Genomic DNA, 15,353 nt, shown 5'->3' with positions numbered 1-15,353 from the left:
TCCTGCTGTCAATCAGGCCCTCTTCAGCTTCAGCTACAGTAACTTAGTAGGTTTGGCAGGCTCCTCTAGAAATGTCTCGTTTCTCTGTGTCTCTCTGTCTCTCTTTCTCTCTCTTCAATTTACAGGGTCTCACTTTATAACCCTGGCCAGGGTGTAGACCATGCCTGCCTCTGCCTCCTGATTTCTGAGATTAAAGATGTGTACCACCACACTTGGCCCAAGTGTCCATTTTCTCTGGGGATGAGTATGATGGAACAGTGTTTGGACTGTATACGTGTGCTGGGAAGTGAGCCCAGACCATCATACTCCCAGTGTACCACTGAGCTACGCCTCCAGCCCCCAGGACCTCCCAAAGAAGAACTTAATTACAACAAGGGGACATTTCTTGGCCTCACTTCTGCCGAGGAAGCCACGGCCACCCGCTTCTTCTTTCCTGAGTTGTATTTTATTTTATTTTATGTGTATGAGTGCTTTGCCTGCATGTATGTCTGTGTCCAATGTGCCGGCCGATGACTGAGGTGATCAAAGAGGACACCAGATCTCCTGGAACTGGAGTTAGAGATGGTTGGGAATGGCCGTGTGGGGGCTGGGAACTGAACCAGCGCTCTTAACCACGGAGCTCTCTCTTCAGCCCACCACATCCCTTCTTGAGCCCCACACTCATAGTCTCCTTTCCTCCTTCCCTCGGAGGTATGTAAGGACCACTGTTGCTCCAGGCTAGTCCTTCAGCGCAGCCGGAGCTGCTCCTCAGCCCCTGCCGAGGGGACACTGATTCCTGATATGGCTCTGGTGGGGGAACCCAGAGGTTGGCACGGGATGTCCAGGGGAGGACGCATCCGGGAGGGAGATGCCTGGTCACAGGTGTGATCAGGCAGACAGCAGAACAAAAGCTGTGAAGTGGGGAGTCTGGGGGACCCACAGAGGAAAACCAATGTGTTCCTGCTTCCCTCGCATCCTCAAAAAAGCCATCACATTCCCAGGAATGGTTTCTGGGTGACAGTTCACCAAGCAGAAGGCGACTTAGGTTCACCTCAGAAGCGCTCCATGCTAAATGGGGGACACGAGCCTTATATCTAAGCTACCAAATTAAGGACGCCCTCCTGGTAAGCCATGGGTCTACTGGAAACCCAAGAATGAGGAGGAGCTACGGCTCCATGGTAGGAACCCCCAAACTGATGGTTGAAGATGAAGCTGCAACCTGGAGCAGTGATTGGGGAGCGCCCTGGGTCAGTTAAAAACAAAAGAATCAGTGGAGCAGTGGGTCATGGAGCACGCCTTTAATCCTAGCACTTGGGAGGCGGAGGCAGGCAGATTTCTGAGTTTGAGGCCAGCCTGGTCTACAGAGCGAGTTCCAGGACAGTCAGGACTGCTTCACAGAGAAACCCTGTTCCAAAAAAACAAAACAAAAACAAACAAACAAACAAAAAACCAACCAACCAAACAAACAAAAAGAGCCCCAAGTATACATCGATAGATCTCAGTGAATGGCAGTCAGGAGGGGAGTGGCCAACGAGAACGCACCAGGACTGTTGTGTGGATCTTAAGTACTGTGCAGACCAAAGAGGGTAGGACACACGGGGAAGGCCACTGGCTGGACACAGGTCCAGGCTAGCTTTGGCATCTGTATTTCGGACCTCAGGAGCCCTCCCTGGCCCTCTGGCTCCAACCCAGGGCAGCTCTTCTGCTTCATTGAATCCATCTGCCGGAGGCCTTCCTCTTTTGTGACTTGGGGTCACAGCGCTGAGCCTTACAGCCACAGAGAGAACTCAATGCCTGAGGGAGGAGAGTGGCCAGGGAGGTGTGGGCCCGTGGGTTAGCTGGAAGACCTTGAGGCAGAGGTGCCCAAGGCCATGGCTGATGCCATCACCTACGCAGACCTGCGCTTTGTGAAGGTGCCCCTGAAGAACAGCATCTCTAATCATTTAGGACAGGGTAAGTCCTGCTTGCTGCCCTCCTTAGCCCATACCCCCACCACAGACCTCATTCCTACTTCGGACCTTTCCTCTACTTCAGACCTTTCCTCTTCCAGACTGTGAGGCCTACGAGGATGGAGAACTCACCTACGAGAATGTGCAAGTGTCTCCAGTCCCAGGAGGGCCGTCAGGCTTGGCTTCCCCTGTGCTAGTGGATAAAGCAGGTGTGAGGGTCCAGGGATGTGTCTGGGAGTATCTGGGGAGTGCAGAGCAGTCTTGGAGAAAGTAGCAGGGCCTTTCTTGAGAATAAGCTAGCTGAGAGCCAGGGGGAAGATGAACGGCCCAGAAGGGTGCACTGTAAACTGGGGGCAGGATCAGGGCAGCCGGGTGCGAGATGGGTGGGGAATGAAAGTGGGAAGAGGTGTTGAAGGATGAGGAGTCACAGACAACGACACCCTGGGGAAATAATGAGACAAATGGAGACCCAGGAGAGAGATGAGGAATGGCGGGAGTGTGGATAAGGCAACCCAAGAAAGGCTTCCGAGTGAGAACCTCCCTGCGTGGCAGTTCTGGGGGCAAGCGGGAGGTGAGCAGGGTCCATCCCCCAAACTCCGAAGGCGACAGGGACACGAGTCCCAGGCAGCAGAGGAAGTCCCCCCCCCCCCCCGAGAATGACTGTCTCACAGCACTTAGCCCAGGACAGACGAAGGTCTTGGCTTGGTGTGGGGCTGGGGAGAAGGGAGGTTACCGGGACTTTCCACCCTTACCTCGGGCGCTCCCCTTCGGCAGGCGGCGTCAGGTCAGAGCAGCCAACTGCGTCCTGGAGCTCCGTGAAGCGGCCCACAGTAGGGCAAATTCTCCATTGTGCGTATCCCCCCCACCCCCACTCCCACCCCCGCAGCCCCAGCGCGCCCCTCACCAGCAGCCCACCCGCAGGGCAGGGCTGCTGGAGGGCGCGCATCCCGGAGGGGTGGGGCTGGGTTCTGCCCCGTGTTGCTCTTTCTCGGGGTGAGCCTTTGGGACAGCCCAGCCGCTCCACTCCCTACACCTAGAATCAATCCAGATCACAACTCCCCTGTTCCGATGGTCCCTAGTCACATGCCTCCAGGTCCCGTTCCCTGTATGAAATTTAGTTCCTTCTGGGTAATGTCCCCTCTGTCCTTTTCACCAGTCACGGTTCCCAGCCTTCACTCCTGACTGACAGAGCCCGCTTAGGAATGTTTTCCTTTCTCCCCGGTCTCCATGTGCGGTCTTCCCTGGAACTGACTGGCCCTCATCATTGTCCCCTAAGGTCCCACAGTCGGCTTGCAATACTTCTTGCTGGGTCTTCTCCTGGCCTGTCTGATGTTAGGGGTGGCTGCCATCTGCCTGGGAGTTCGCTGTGAGTATGGGTACCCCCATTCCCTACTCATTCTAAACATCTCTCCTTCTTTCCCCTAATTGGTCTTTCACCGAGAAGGCTCAAAGACACTGTCCCGACATCCTTGGCTTTTGGGTCTGGTTTCCAGCCAGGGCTGTCCCAGAGTGTCCTGCCTCCCTAGATTATCCTTACCCAGTTTAGGAGTTCCTTAAACTCTGGGCAGCCAGATCTTTAATTCAGCACATTATACAAGAAGTTACAAGAAACAGAAAACGTTGATGTTACAGTCTTAGAGCACCAGCTAGAGGAAGTGCCCTTAAGTGTCGTCCGCCCATCGTCAGTCAGTCTGTCTGTCGTCCCCCGACCCTCATACCCAAGGTTCTCCATATGCAGCCCAGGCTGGCCTTGAACTTTCTATCTTCCTATCTCAGTCTTCCTGAGGCAGGGATACAAGTGTGTTTTGCTAACCCCAACCAGTCTCTTCCATGGCTAAACAGATCTGCAGGTGTCTCAGCAGTTCCAGCAGGCAACCAGGATTTTCGAAGCCACCAACGGCAGCTTGCAGGAGCAGCTGAGGCAGAAGACAAGTCAGCTGAGGCAGAAGGAGGTGGATCTGCAGGAGTCTCGGACAGAGCTGACCCTGAGTCAGGGCGCTTTACAGGAGAAGCAGAAGATCCATGAGGCCACTGAGCAGCAACTAGAGGCCTGCCAGTCTGAGGGACAGAGGACCAAGGAGAGCTTGGAAAGGGAGGAGCAGCAGAGGAGGGACTTGAACCAGAAGCTGATCAACATGCAGGACACGCTGAAGCGCTTCTTCACCTGTTCCTCAGGTATCTGCTCTGGGATCAGGGAGGTGGGGCAGACCTGTGAGGGATGGACTGAATCCAGGAGTCTCCAGTGGCTGGGTCTGCCTAGCGCTCAGCGGCCAGTGAGTTCAGGAAAGGGGCAGTGAGCCAGAGCAGTGGCTGACCTGGGCTGTGTGACTCGGTTATTGAGAAGGACCAAGCTGCACACTGGGTTTAGGGGGATGCACCCAGCTCTACAGCAGATCATGTCGGGGCAAGGAAGTAATCTCTAGCATCACATTGTTCAATTCTTTCTGACCTAGAGGCATCTAGCTGCTTCCACCAAGTTTAAGATAGCAAGATTACAGGCACACATACACCCTTAGCTCTCATTTCCTTATGCTCCTGTTCTCTGTGTGCGAGTGTGCGTGCATGCATTGGTGAGTATGTGCTCTCTCTCTCTCTTTCTTCCCCTCCCCCCACTCCCCCCCCCCCCCCCGTGTGTGTGTGTGTGCGCGCGCGTGCCATTGGAGAATAGTTTTTGAGATAGAATCTCTTCACTCAACCTAGAGCACGGCCATGCTCAGTTCCACCTTTTCTAGGGGTGCTGGGGATCTGAACTGAAGTCTTCGTGCTTTTGTGGCAAACACATTAACTACTGAGCCATCTCGCAGCCTCTCTCCTTTACCTTCTCATTTTCCATGACTCTCAGTCCCTCTCCAGGGCCGCCACCATATCTACACTTTAGACCTTGCCATCCCATGGTGTTCTTCTGTTCACAGCTTGGCTGTAGACGTCTACTGACTGTAGCTACCTAGTCCACAGGGTTCTCTACACATCTCCCGCCTTCCCGAGGCATCCAGCCCGAGGAGTCCCAGCTTTCTTTCTTCCCAACAGCTATCTCTTTTCCTCGCTTCTCTCTCAAATCACCTTGGGTTCCAGGCAGCTTGCTTCCCGGAGCAGCTCCCTCCCCACTGCCTTTCCCGCCATGTCCAGCAGGGGCCGCCACTGTCAGAGCATCAGAACCCCCCCAAGTCTGTCAGGGCAGGTGTGTTCTGCAGATCCCAGTCTTTTTAGGACAACTGCCACAGCTGGGGGTTGTTGGCGGAAGTTTTCCTGTGTCCCGCCTGGTCCCGCAGCCATTCAGTCCCAAGTAAACACACAGAGGCTTATATTAATTACAAACTGTTTGGCTAATGGCTCAAGCTTATCATTAACTAGCGCTTACAACTTAATTCAAACCATGTCTATTAATCTATGCTTTGTCACGTGGCTTCGTGGCTTACCTGTGTTCCGTTACATCTTGCTCCCCTGGCAGTCCTCAGCGTCTCCTCTGACTGCCTTCTTCTCCTAGTCTCTCTGCTTGGATTCCCCACCTGGCTCTGTTCTGCCTTGCCATAGGCCATGGGAGCAACACATATTCACAGTGTAAAGAAAGACCATGCCACACCAGGGTGTTTTTCTTAACTACTCTCACCCCACCCAAATGGAGTCCATTATTCATAATGGTACCAGAAGAATTCCTCCTTTTTTTTATATTCTTCCTTTTGTCCATTTGTGTGTGTGTGTGTGTGTGTGTGTGTGTGTGTGTGTGTGTGGTGTTATATGCATATGTACATATGTATTTGTATGTGCACAGGTTGAGGCAGAGACTCATCCTTGATTGCTCCTTTACTTTATTCATTGAAGCAGGGTCTCTCAATCAAACCCAGAGCTCATCAATATGGCTATAGCCAGCTTTCTGTGGGGATTCTCTGACCTGCCTTCCAATGTGTGACAGGATGGCTGCCACTCACTTGGTAGTCACTCGGTGTCTTAGTTACTTTTCTATTGCTGCGACAAAACACAAGACCAAGGCAGCTTACGAAAGAAAGTGTTTAATTGGGTTTGTGGTTTCAGAGGGTTAGAGTCCATGATGGGGGAGCAAAGGCATGGTGGCAGGAACAGCGGAGAGCTCACATCTTGATTCTCAAGTGGGAGACAGAGCACATGGGAGTAGTAGGAGTCTTTTGAAGCCTATCAAAGCCTGCCTCCACCGACACACCTCCTTCCACAAGGCCACACCTCCTAGTCCTTCCCGAACAGTTCCACCAACTGGAGGCCAAGCATTCAAATATATGAACCTATGGGGACCTTTCTCATTCAAGTCGCCCCATTCAGGTTCTGGGGATCCTAAGTGACAAGTGCTTTGACCACTGGCCCAATCCTAGTTATGGGGAAATCCTTTAAAAAACACAAATCTGATCATGCTGTTCCAGTCTAGGTTACACCATTCTAATTAGTTATCTAAGCAGTAATGGAGTATAATACACTCCAGTATGTGCCCAGACATGGGGTGTGGATAGAGACCAAAACTCCTCTATGCAAAATCCAACATTATTTTTCTCTTCCATGTATATAATTAAAAAAATTCCTGAGCCAGACATGGTGGCACACACTTAAAACTTCAACATTTAGAAAGCTAAGGCAGGAGGAGGGGGGTTTGAGCCCCAGCCTAGGCTACATGATGAGAGCCTGTCTCAACACACACTCCCTCCCTCCCTCCCTCTTTCCCTTCCTCCCTCCCTCCCTCCCTCCCTCCCTCCCTCCCTCCCTCCCTCCCTCCCTCCCCCCTCTCCTTAACATGACTTTCAAGGCCCCTGGTTACCTTTCAGTAGGTTTCTTATTCTCTCACTCTCTTCAAGTCACACTAATTAAAAAAAAAAATTCCTTCAAGTTGCCACAGGACAGATCAATGGGGGAAGCTTGATGGGGACATAAGAAAATGTCCATGATAGAGAGAGAGACAGAGAGAGAGAGACAGAGACAGAGAGACAGAGACAGAGAGACAGAGACAGAGAGACAGAGAGAGACAGAGACAGAGAGACAGAAAGACAGAGAGACAGACAGAGAGAGACAGAGACAGAGAGACAGAAAGACAGAGACAGAGAGACAGAAAGACAGAGACAGACAGAGAGAGACAGAGACAGAGAGACAGAAAGACAGAGACAGAGAGAGACAGAGACAGAGAGACAGAAAGACAGAGAGACAGAGACAGAGAGACAGAGACAGAGAGACAGAAAGACAGAGAGACAGAGACAGAGAGACAGAGACAGAGAGACAGAAAGACAGAGAGAGACAGAGACAGAGAGAGACAGAGACAGAGAGACAGAAAACACACACACACACACACACACAGAGAGAGAGAGAGAGAGAGAGAGAGAGAGAGAGAGAGAGAGAGAGAGAGAGATTGAGATTGGGGGCACAGGGAACGCTTTCTGAGTGAGGAGCTAGGGTCCATGGATCAAATGGAAAGAGAAAAGCTGTGACTGGGATTGAGCACAGCGGGGTGTAGGGTGTTAAAGAGGATGTTCATTTCTTAAAGGTAGCCTGGAAAACAACAGAGACATGTATCTTTAAGTGAAAATATGGAAATAGAGAGTGTTCATAATTTCATAAAAACAGGAACCAAGTCTGTCTGCTTATGGAGTTGTGGAGAGAGATGTGGCTAGGGGCTGGAGGAATGAGGCAAAACTTTAAATGTGCAGTGGAGAGGTGTTAGTGAGTAAATAGAATGAATGAATGAATGAATGAATGAATGAATGAATGAATGAATGAATGAATGAGAAGCCCATTGACCAATGTGGGAGCCCGGGCAAGGTTGGCCAGTGTTAGGGCAGATTTTAATCTTTCAGAAACCAGAGACACCAACACTAGCTCCACTAAAACAATCTTCCCATATTGTTAGAAGTAATATGTTTCCAGAAGAAGCAAAAAGATTGCAAAGATCAAGGACTAAAGTTGATGAGGATGTCGAGGGTGGACCCGAGGGACTAGTGCTAGCAACCAGCTGGTCAGCTGGTCACTTTATTCCAAGTGTTGTGCTGTCATATTCTCTCTGCTTTGTAGACTCCTGCTGTCCAGTGGGATGGCTACAGGAACAGAAAAGATGCTTTTACATCTCATACACTCCCAGAAGTTTCGAGGAGAGCCAGAAGTACTGCACATCTCTGTCCTCCAAACTGGCTGTATTCAGAGAACCTGAGAAGTATTATTATTATTACGTAAGCATGCCCTTATCCATATTCTGAAGTGGGTTCCACTGGTGAAGGGAGGTATGTCATTGAGTCAGGAGTGGCTGTGCGCATCTGCCGCGTGCCGCGGTTCGCACTGCTTCCCCGTGACAGATAAGGACAGTCACACTATTCACCAGTAGATGTGGCACCAGCTCTGGCATCTCGTCTTGTTGCTTGAAGACGCCTCTAATGCTTGGCATTGGTGAGAGCGGACACGGCTGAGCCAGCTCCACTTTAGCGTGTGTCCTGGCATGCTGGCCCGCCCCTTGACTGTATAATGGTTCACTGGTTCTCTCAGCAGAGTGGTGCCGGACCCTGAGACCAGAACTTCACACTGACTCCACGCCAAATTCTTACTCAGCTTGGGGGTGAAATGGAGGGTGGGCCTGCACCTGCCAGCACTGGAGGGATGCAGGAGCAATTAGTTCATGTACTAAATGGGCATGGTCTCTGGTGACGCAAAACTCCCTGGCCTCCTAGGGTGTGCCCGTTTTATTCCGTATTCTCATTGCTTTTCACATGCTTCTCTGAATCCCTCCAGGTTACTCTGCCCAGCATCTTAAAGGAGTTGCTAAATGAGTCAAAGTCATACTGGATTAATCAAGCAAGACATCCTGAAGGACACTCATTACAATTGGGGAAGAATTTGGGGTATGTCACTCAGTCTCTCATAAAAGCATAATAACATTCTTCCCTAAGCTCTGTTCCCAACTCTTCCACAAATCAGCACTGTGACTTCCTGTTTCTTCTGTTTAGAGACTGTTTAAGATATTCTTAATTAAAAAAAAATCGCGTGTTGAGGGAGGGGTGCCATATGGCAGTCAGAGGACAGCCTGCAGGAATCAGTTCCCTCCTGCCATGTGGACCACATTCGGGCCACTAGGCTTAGGGCCGTGACCTGCCAAGCCATCCCACTGACCTGCACTCTTACTCCACGCCCTGTCCATAGTACCTGGAGCTCTCTATCACGCCCTTAAAGTAAAAATTACAATGCCATGTTCCTATAATCCTAGCACTCAGGAGGCTGAGGGAGGATTGGGAGTTAAGCCAGCCTGGGCTACACAGCAAGACTCCCCATCTCAAAAAACAAAATAAAAAAGCAGTTATTAGGTTGAGGTCGGTTTCATCTGTCAGCGGGAGCTGAGAATTTAGCTAGGACTTTACAGCCAGAGAGAAGGCTGGCATTGAACTCCCTAAGCCTTGACAAGCCGCCCAAACTGGCTGTGCTTGCCTAGCCCATGCCAACTGGGCCGCTAGAACCGCGGGCAGAGAGCAGGCAGCAGAAGACCCCTGAAGTAGTGGCTACTTCATGTTCCATGGTTAGGAGATGGTTTCACTGTATAGTGGCCTGCCTGTCTCCTGGGTGCTGGGAGTAAAGGCGTGCACCAGCACACGCAGCTCCTTAGGGGGGGCTTTCCTCCATGGTCTTAAGACCAGTTTGAGCTGAAGTTCAGGAATCGGATCCTGAAACACGTGGCCTCAGCAGGAGACAGGTCTTGGACTAGGTTTTACAAAGAGCAAGGGGAAGGGAGGGGTCCAGAGTGTATCCCAATTCTACTCACGCTTGCATCTTATTCTCACAGCTCACATTGCGGGAAGCTAAAAAAATGGCATGACACATGGGAAGCAAGTTTCTCAAAGTGTACAGAGTCTAATCCCTGCATTTGCGAGCTGGAAGCTTTCAGGTTTCCTGATGGGGATCACCTGCACTGAAATGGATAAGTATGGAGGTAGGTGGTACTGAGATAGGGCAGGGGTGTGTGCATCAGGACAGAGGGAAAATTTGTGACATCCACAACCTCCAGGGGCTCAGTCTGCTTAGGTAGGGCCAGGTTAGGCAGGGACTGGGGACAGAAATGGCCTGGAACAGGGGAGCTGGAAGAGGACAGGGTGAACTGGATGGGCGTTAGTGACAGCCAGCTGGAGCTCACTGATGCTTTATTTTTCCAGACACACGAACAAGAGCTTGTGACCGACATCTTTAACCTGTGGCCTGCCAATACTTAGCCCTGTGATTCCTCCAGCGTTCCCTCACTCTTGGGCACGCTCAGCTAAGGGCCGGATCCTGACCTGGCAACCTGCTGCCTGCCTGAAAGCCGCCCCAGAAACTGGACTATTCCTGGGAAGAGAGTGAGGACTTGGGCCTTCCTTAGGAACTTCCCAGACTGGACATGGGTCAGGGGAGGAGGGCGCACCGCTGAGTGGATGGATGGCCCGGAGCCAGCCAGGCAGTTTTATTGAAATATCTTTAAATAATTTGCACGTGTTAGTCTTGTGTGTCAGCAATGCTGTGTCTAGTTCAGTGATCCCCGTGGGAAAGCGAACCCAAGGGGTCGGATAGGAAGTGCTGTCCATTGAGACCATGCTGAGGCTCCCCTAGACGGGGAGAAGAGCCAGTCAGCCCATCTGGGGCTGGCATTGTCCGGCAAGTGCGCTCTGTCCTCACAGGCTGTCCCGTAGGCCGAGGCTGGAAGCCTGAGATCGTAGGCCTTGCTGCTAAGAGCGTGCCCCAGGCAGCTGCAGGCTGGGTGTGGGTGGCTTGGCATGGTGCCCTCGGTGGCAGAGAAGACTGCCCGCCTCACAGTTCAGGTTGCGGTAGCGGGCAACAGCTGGGGTGGGGCGGGGGCACATGGATAGGAAGCCAAAGCTGAAGGGGCCGAGGCAGCAGCCGGGGCAGGGCAGGCCCTCCTCAGGCTCCCGGGGAGCTGATGGGGGTGGCGAGGGTTCTGTCCGCTCCAGGGCTGCCGCCCGAGGAAGGCTGTGCTGTGCTCGGTTCCAGGGCTCCCCAGCCCATCCTTGTGGGGAATTGACCACCACGGCAGGGGGGTTATTATTGAGGGGAGGTCCTGATCGAGGAGACCAGGGTTGAGAGGCCGAGGAGCAAGTACTGATGAAGTTGTCGGTGGCCACAGCCAGAGGCAGCTGGGGCGCTGGCCCCGGGGGCTCTGGCTCAGGGCTGCTGCCCTCACACTCCATCTTCTCTTCAGCCGGGGGGCCCATGGGGGAAGGGCCGGGACCTGGCAGTGCAGTCTCCATCCGTCGGGGGAGCTCAGGGGAAGAGGGCAGAGAGCGACAGCGCCGGGCAGGTGTCTCAGGCTGGACCAGGGTCTCTGGAGTGGTCACCAAGGGCAGCTGGGCAGAGGTCAGCGGTGACGGCGGTACCAGGGGCAGCGGGGTGGCCGGCTTGCAGGGTGTGTCCAGGAGTTTGATCTTGCCACCCCTGAGGTCTTCCCGCAGCGAGAAGGGGTTGACTCGTGTCAGAGTGTCCCCCCAACTAGGGGGCGACTCTGGTGAGGGTGGCAGGAAGAGGTCGGAGCGGCTGCGGGAGAGCCGGGGGTCTGGCCTGGGAAGCGTGGCGGAGGGACCTCCTCTTGGGACAGACCCTGTACAAAGAGAGGCGGTGACCACTGTCCTCACTTCTGCTCAGAGTGAGGCCCTTGTTCCCCAGGAAAGAGGTGGGGCAAGAGCTTAGGAGAGGGAGTTCTGGGTGCTGTAAAGGGGGGGCTGTGACCCCAGCCACCTTTTTCCTTAGGGGAAAACAAAAGGTAATCATGGGTCTGTGTGCACACCTGTGTGAACAATAGGACGTTGGCGCTGTAGGTGGAGGTCAGGGGTCAGAAGAACCTTCCAGGACTTGGGTCCTTATGCAGGCACCTTTGACCCGATAAGCCCTATCACCAGCCCCTCCTCCAGCTACCTTTCTTTCCTTTCCTACCTCTGTGTTCTTGGGCTCTCCAAGACGCCTCTCCATCCCACTCAACTCCACCGGACTCCCAGCCCTTCCAACCAGGAGGTCCGCTCGGCCTCCTCCAGATGACTGACTCTCAGGAGAGGCGGCAAGACTTGTGTTGGGTCAAGGTCATGCCCACTTACCCTGATTGTATGTTAAGGGAGCCTTAGTGAGGGGCGTCTTGGAGAGGGGAGCAGGCTCAGGCAGCTGCTCCAGGATCTGCTCCAGGTGCTGGGTGATCTCCGAAAAGGGGGCCCGGGTGCTGGGCTCCATCTGATGGGAACAGACAGGGCAGCTGACTCGGGGCCCAGGAGGAAGGTGAGTTTCCCTCCCACGGTCCCGGGGACCTAGAAGACAGCTCATGGATGGGGTCAGGGAGGGGGTGATGCTCACGCTGCAGCAGTGGATGGCCAGGAGCAGGAAAGGCAGCGGGCAGTCGTTTCCCACCAGGGTTCGAAAGGCAGGCACATCCAGACCAAAGTCCTGTGGGGACAGAGGAAGGGCTGCCAAGTTAGCCTTCCCCGGGGCCTGCGTGTGCCCACTGTGAGCGTCTCCACCTCCAGGGAGCCCCCTTTGGTTATGAGGCACCTATTGTGGAGGTTACTTCACCTCAGTACGGGGTAGGTAGTCAGGGTCCGCAGGTACTCGGGCAATGAGTTCACAGAGGACGATCCCAAAGGCGAAGACGTCGGCCTGGAGGCAGGAGACGGACCATGCCGAGGGGGAGGAGGTGGCAGTTATCTCGTGTTGGAAGGTGACAGTGAGGGGTATGGGAGAGGGCGGGGAGGGTGGTTGTTGGAAGGGGCTCTATCTCAGGGTCTCGGGGGGACTGGAGGCTCTTACCTTCTCATCGTACAGCTCTCCCCGCAACACCTCTGGAGCCATCCAGTATGGGGAGCCCACCACAGCCAAGGGCTCCTTCCTCACCCCTTCCCTGCAGGAGGGGGTCAGAACCCTCTATTCAGACGTCTCCCCCAAGCAAAAGGGGATGGGGCGAGCCTTCTCCCCACCCACAGAAAATGTCACTGGGAGCTTCACACACGTATGGGGGATCCTTTGGAGGCTTGGGGCATGAAGGGCATCCACCTCACCTGTACACAGGAATCTTTTCAGCCAGTCCGAAATCCCCCACGACAGCTGTGAAGCCGCGGTCTTCCCTTCGGACCAGACAGTTCTGACACACACACATAGGCATCCTCACACACCCATCACCTGCTCTCTGGTCTTCCAGTATACACCCAAAGCCCTGGGTCACCGCAGCCTCACCCCGACCTTCCCTCCCAGTCCTCCAGTGCACCCCATTACTGCAACGCCATTCAATACTCAGTGAGACACTCAGTTCCTTAGAGCACTCCTCGCCCTGTTCTTTAATAATTTCCATCACCCTGTCACCCCAACACCCTAATGCATTTACCACCCACATGCCAACATCCACAGGCCAATCACAACTTAACAGCCACAGACCCCTTTTCATTTCCCCACCCACCTCGGCCAGCCTACCTTGGATGTGAGGTCTCGGTGAAACACACCTTTGGCGTGTAGGTACCGTAGGCCTTGGGCAATGTCCAGTGCTAGGTGGAGCCTGACTGGCCAGGACAGGGGTTCCAGGGAGCTGAGCAGCTGTTCCAGGGTGCCCCCATTCATATACTGGGACACAGGGGGAGAAAGGGGGGGGGCGCCTGTCAAGGCTTCAGACTGTGTTCTATGCCTGCCATTCATAGGCCAGGTGACACTCAGGAGGATCACAAGGGTCCGGAGGGTGAGTCTGGGCCCCGAGGGTCCCATTTACCTCCTAGGCTGCCCTGTGCATCACAGCAGCGCTGTGTAGCTACGCTATGTCAGCTAAGAGATAGAATCACGACCAGATACTCAGTTCTTCGGCCACACCAGCTCTTGCTTTAGTCTAGCCATGTGCGGCTGGTGGCTCCCGTGTTAGACAGACACAAAATATCTCCATCGCGGCAGAAAGTTCTATGGGTCACACTGTTCTCAGGAATGACTCTAGCTGAGGATTCTGGTGTGTGGTTTGCCCAAAGGAAGTTCAGGAAGCCTCCTGTTGGAGAGGGTCCCAAGGCCCCGGTGGCTCCTTTTTAATCTCCCTGTAAATCCACCAAGCCTGCTGACACTTTCACTTGGAGGTGTGGTACCTTCCCTCTTTCCTGGCCCCACGCTTCATGCTTACCTCCGTAAGAGCGTGCAGCTGCCCCTGGTGCACACAGACCCCCATGAACCTGAAAGACGATGGAGAGGACAGAAGGGTAGGGCTGTAAGAGCCCGGGCTCCACCGCATCCCGCTCCTTTCCCGGGGGACCTTTCCATTTCCCTCCTGCCCAGCAAGAGGGTAGGCCGTTCACCTGAGGATGTTGGGGTGCCGGAGCCGGTTCATGAGCTGCACCTCTCTTAGCGTGTTGCTCCGGTTACTGGGAAGCTTGTTCATCTTCAGCACCATGACTTGCCCCGACTGTCGGTGCCGAACCTGGGGGCGGCGAGGATCGGTGCGTGCCCCGCAGGTTGGGTGGCTAGCTCAAGTACTGGATCTCCAACCCAGGCGGCTGTGGGCCCCTAAGTTCCAGCCTCCCGTCCAAGGCTCGGTCCCGCCCCTCTACCCTCGCCCGTGGGTCCTACCTTGTAGACCTCAGAGAAGAAACCGGCCCCGATCTTCTCTGCGCAGTCGAAATCGTCCACGCGCGCCAGGCTGGACACGGCGCTGCGGAGGGCCCGGTAGGACGAGGGCCGGCCCCTGCCGGGGCCTCCGCCTGCGCCCCCCGGCCCCTCCCCCGGCGCCTCTCCGGGTCCGGGGCCCCGCAGTGGGGGCCGTTCCCCGGCCATGGCCGGGCCCCCAGCCCGGGCCTGCTTCACATGGCCGGATCCCCGGGACCCGGGCAGGCCGCGCTCGCCATGGGCGCCGGCCCAGTCCGATCCCGGGTGCCGGGACTCCCGCTCTCGCCGGGAGGACCGAGGACCTGCCGAAGGTCCTGGACCCGCCCCCGCCGCTCCGGCGAGCTGGGCCCGGGGGGACGCCGCGGCTCTCCGCTCTGCGCGGGGCCTGGGCCTGGGCCTGGGCCTGGGCCGGGCGGCGGCGGCAGCGGCGGCGGCGGCGGCGCTCCGGGGCGCCGGCGGGCGGGCTCCCCGCGGGCGGAGGCGGGCGGGCGGCTGCTGCTCCGCTTCGCCGCCGGGCTCAGGCTGCGCGGCCTGCCCGGGGCGGGGCTCGGCCCGGCCTGCGGTTAACTCCTTGGAGCCCGGGCTGCGGGCCGGCCACGCCCCCTCAGGTACGCACCCGCGCGTAGGCCGGGCCGTGAATAACGGGGGGGACTTAAGGGTGGGCGGCGGGCGCCAAGCCGCCCGCGCCCTGGGCTGCACGGATCGACCCCGCTGCCTGCCTGGTCCGCGCCCCACCCCGACTGCCCATTTCTAGGGGCTTTGGACTCCGACGCCCTCAAGCTCCCGGCTCGCTAACACCTGTCTTCTCGGGCGGCCGTGGTACCCGGGGCTGGAGCGAGCCTCCGGCCG

At 55.4% G+C, this 15,353-nt stretch overlaps 2 protein-coding genes across 2 annotated transcripts; one reads left to right on the top strand and one right to left on the bottom strand.

Annotated features, from left to right (window-relative positions):
• The first annotated feature begins 1,666 nt into the window (after window positions 1-1,666).
• Window positions 1,667-10,382, top strand: Cd72 (CD72 molecule). Its single transcript, XM_076564081.1, has 8 exons — window positions 1,667-1,932; window positions 2,030-2,137; window positions 2,703-2,777; window positions 3,205-3,294; window positions 3,771-4,103; window positions 7,947-8,101; window positions 8,655-8,764; window positions 9,697-10,382. The coding sequence occupies exons 1-8, from the start codon at window positions 1,851-1,853 to the stop codon at window positions 9,824-9,826; spliced, it is 1,083 nt and encodes a 360-aa protein (XP_076420196.1). The 5' UTR covers window positions 1,667-1,850; the 3' UTR covers window positions 9,827-10,382.
• Window positions 10,312-14,672, bottom strand: Tesk1 (testis associated actin remodelling kinase 1). Its single transcript, XM_006986051.3, has 10 exons — window positions 14,469-14,672; window positions 14,198-14,319; window positions 14,026-14,074; window positions 13,344-13,490; window positions 12,935-13,017; window positions 12,687-12,777; window positions 12,453-12,536; window positions 12,237-12,326; window positions 11,987-12,116; window positions 10,312-11,496 (listed from the first exon to the last, which is right to left on the bottom strand). The coding sequence occupies exons 1-10, from the start codon at window positions 14,670-14,672 to the stop codon at window positions 10,610-10,612; spliced, it is 1,887 nt and encodes a 628-aa protein (XP_006986113.2). The 3' UTR covers window positions 10,312-10,609.
• Window positions 14,673-15,353: the final 681 nt, after the last annotated feature.

Source organism: Peromyscus maniculatus, chromosome 2, assembly GCF_049852395.1.
Source record: "Peromyscus maniculatus bairdii isolate BWxNUB_F1_BW_parent chromosome 2, HU_Pman_BW_mat_3.1, whole genome shotgun sequence".
Classification (NCBI taxonomy): domain Eukaryota; kingdom Metazoa; phylum Chordata; class Mammalia; order Rodentia; family Cricetidae; genus Peromyscus; species Peromyscus maniculatus.
This window is presented reverse-complemented; position numbering and strand designations above follow the sequence as displayed.

What these genes read in the sequence shown, in the direction of transcription:
- Cd72 (XM_076564081.1), top strand. Translation starts at nt 1,851, where the DNA reads ATGGCTGATGCCATCACCTACGCAGACCTGCGCTTTGTGAAGGTGCCC. An exon ending in TGTGCTAGTGGATAAAGCAG is followed by an intron (nt 2,138 to 2,702) that starts GTGTGAGGGTCC and finishes CCCCTTCGGCAG; the next exon opens with GCGGCGTCAGGTCAGAGCAG. An exon ending in CATCTGCCTGGGAGTTCGCT is followed by an intron (nt 3,295 to 3,770) that starts GTGAGTATGGGT and finishes ATGGCTAAACAG; the next exon opens with ATCTGCAGGTGTCTCAGCAG.
- Tesk1 (XM_006986051.3), bottom strand. Translation starts at nt 14,672, where the DNA reads ATGGCCGGGGAACGGCCCCCACTGCGGGGCCCCGGACCCGGAGAGGCG. An exon ending in ACCGAGACCTCACATCCAAG is followed by an intron (nt 13,018 to 13,343) that starts GTAGGCTGGCCG and finishes TGTGTGTGTCAG; the next exon opens with AACTGTCTGGTCCGAAGGGA. An exon ending in GAAAAGATTCCTGTGTACAG is followed by an intron (nt 12,778 to 12,934) that starts GTGAGGTGGATG and finishes CCCCTCCTGCAG; the next exon opens with GGAAGGGGTGAGGAAGGAGC.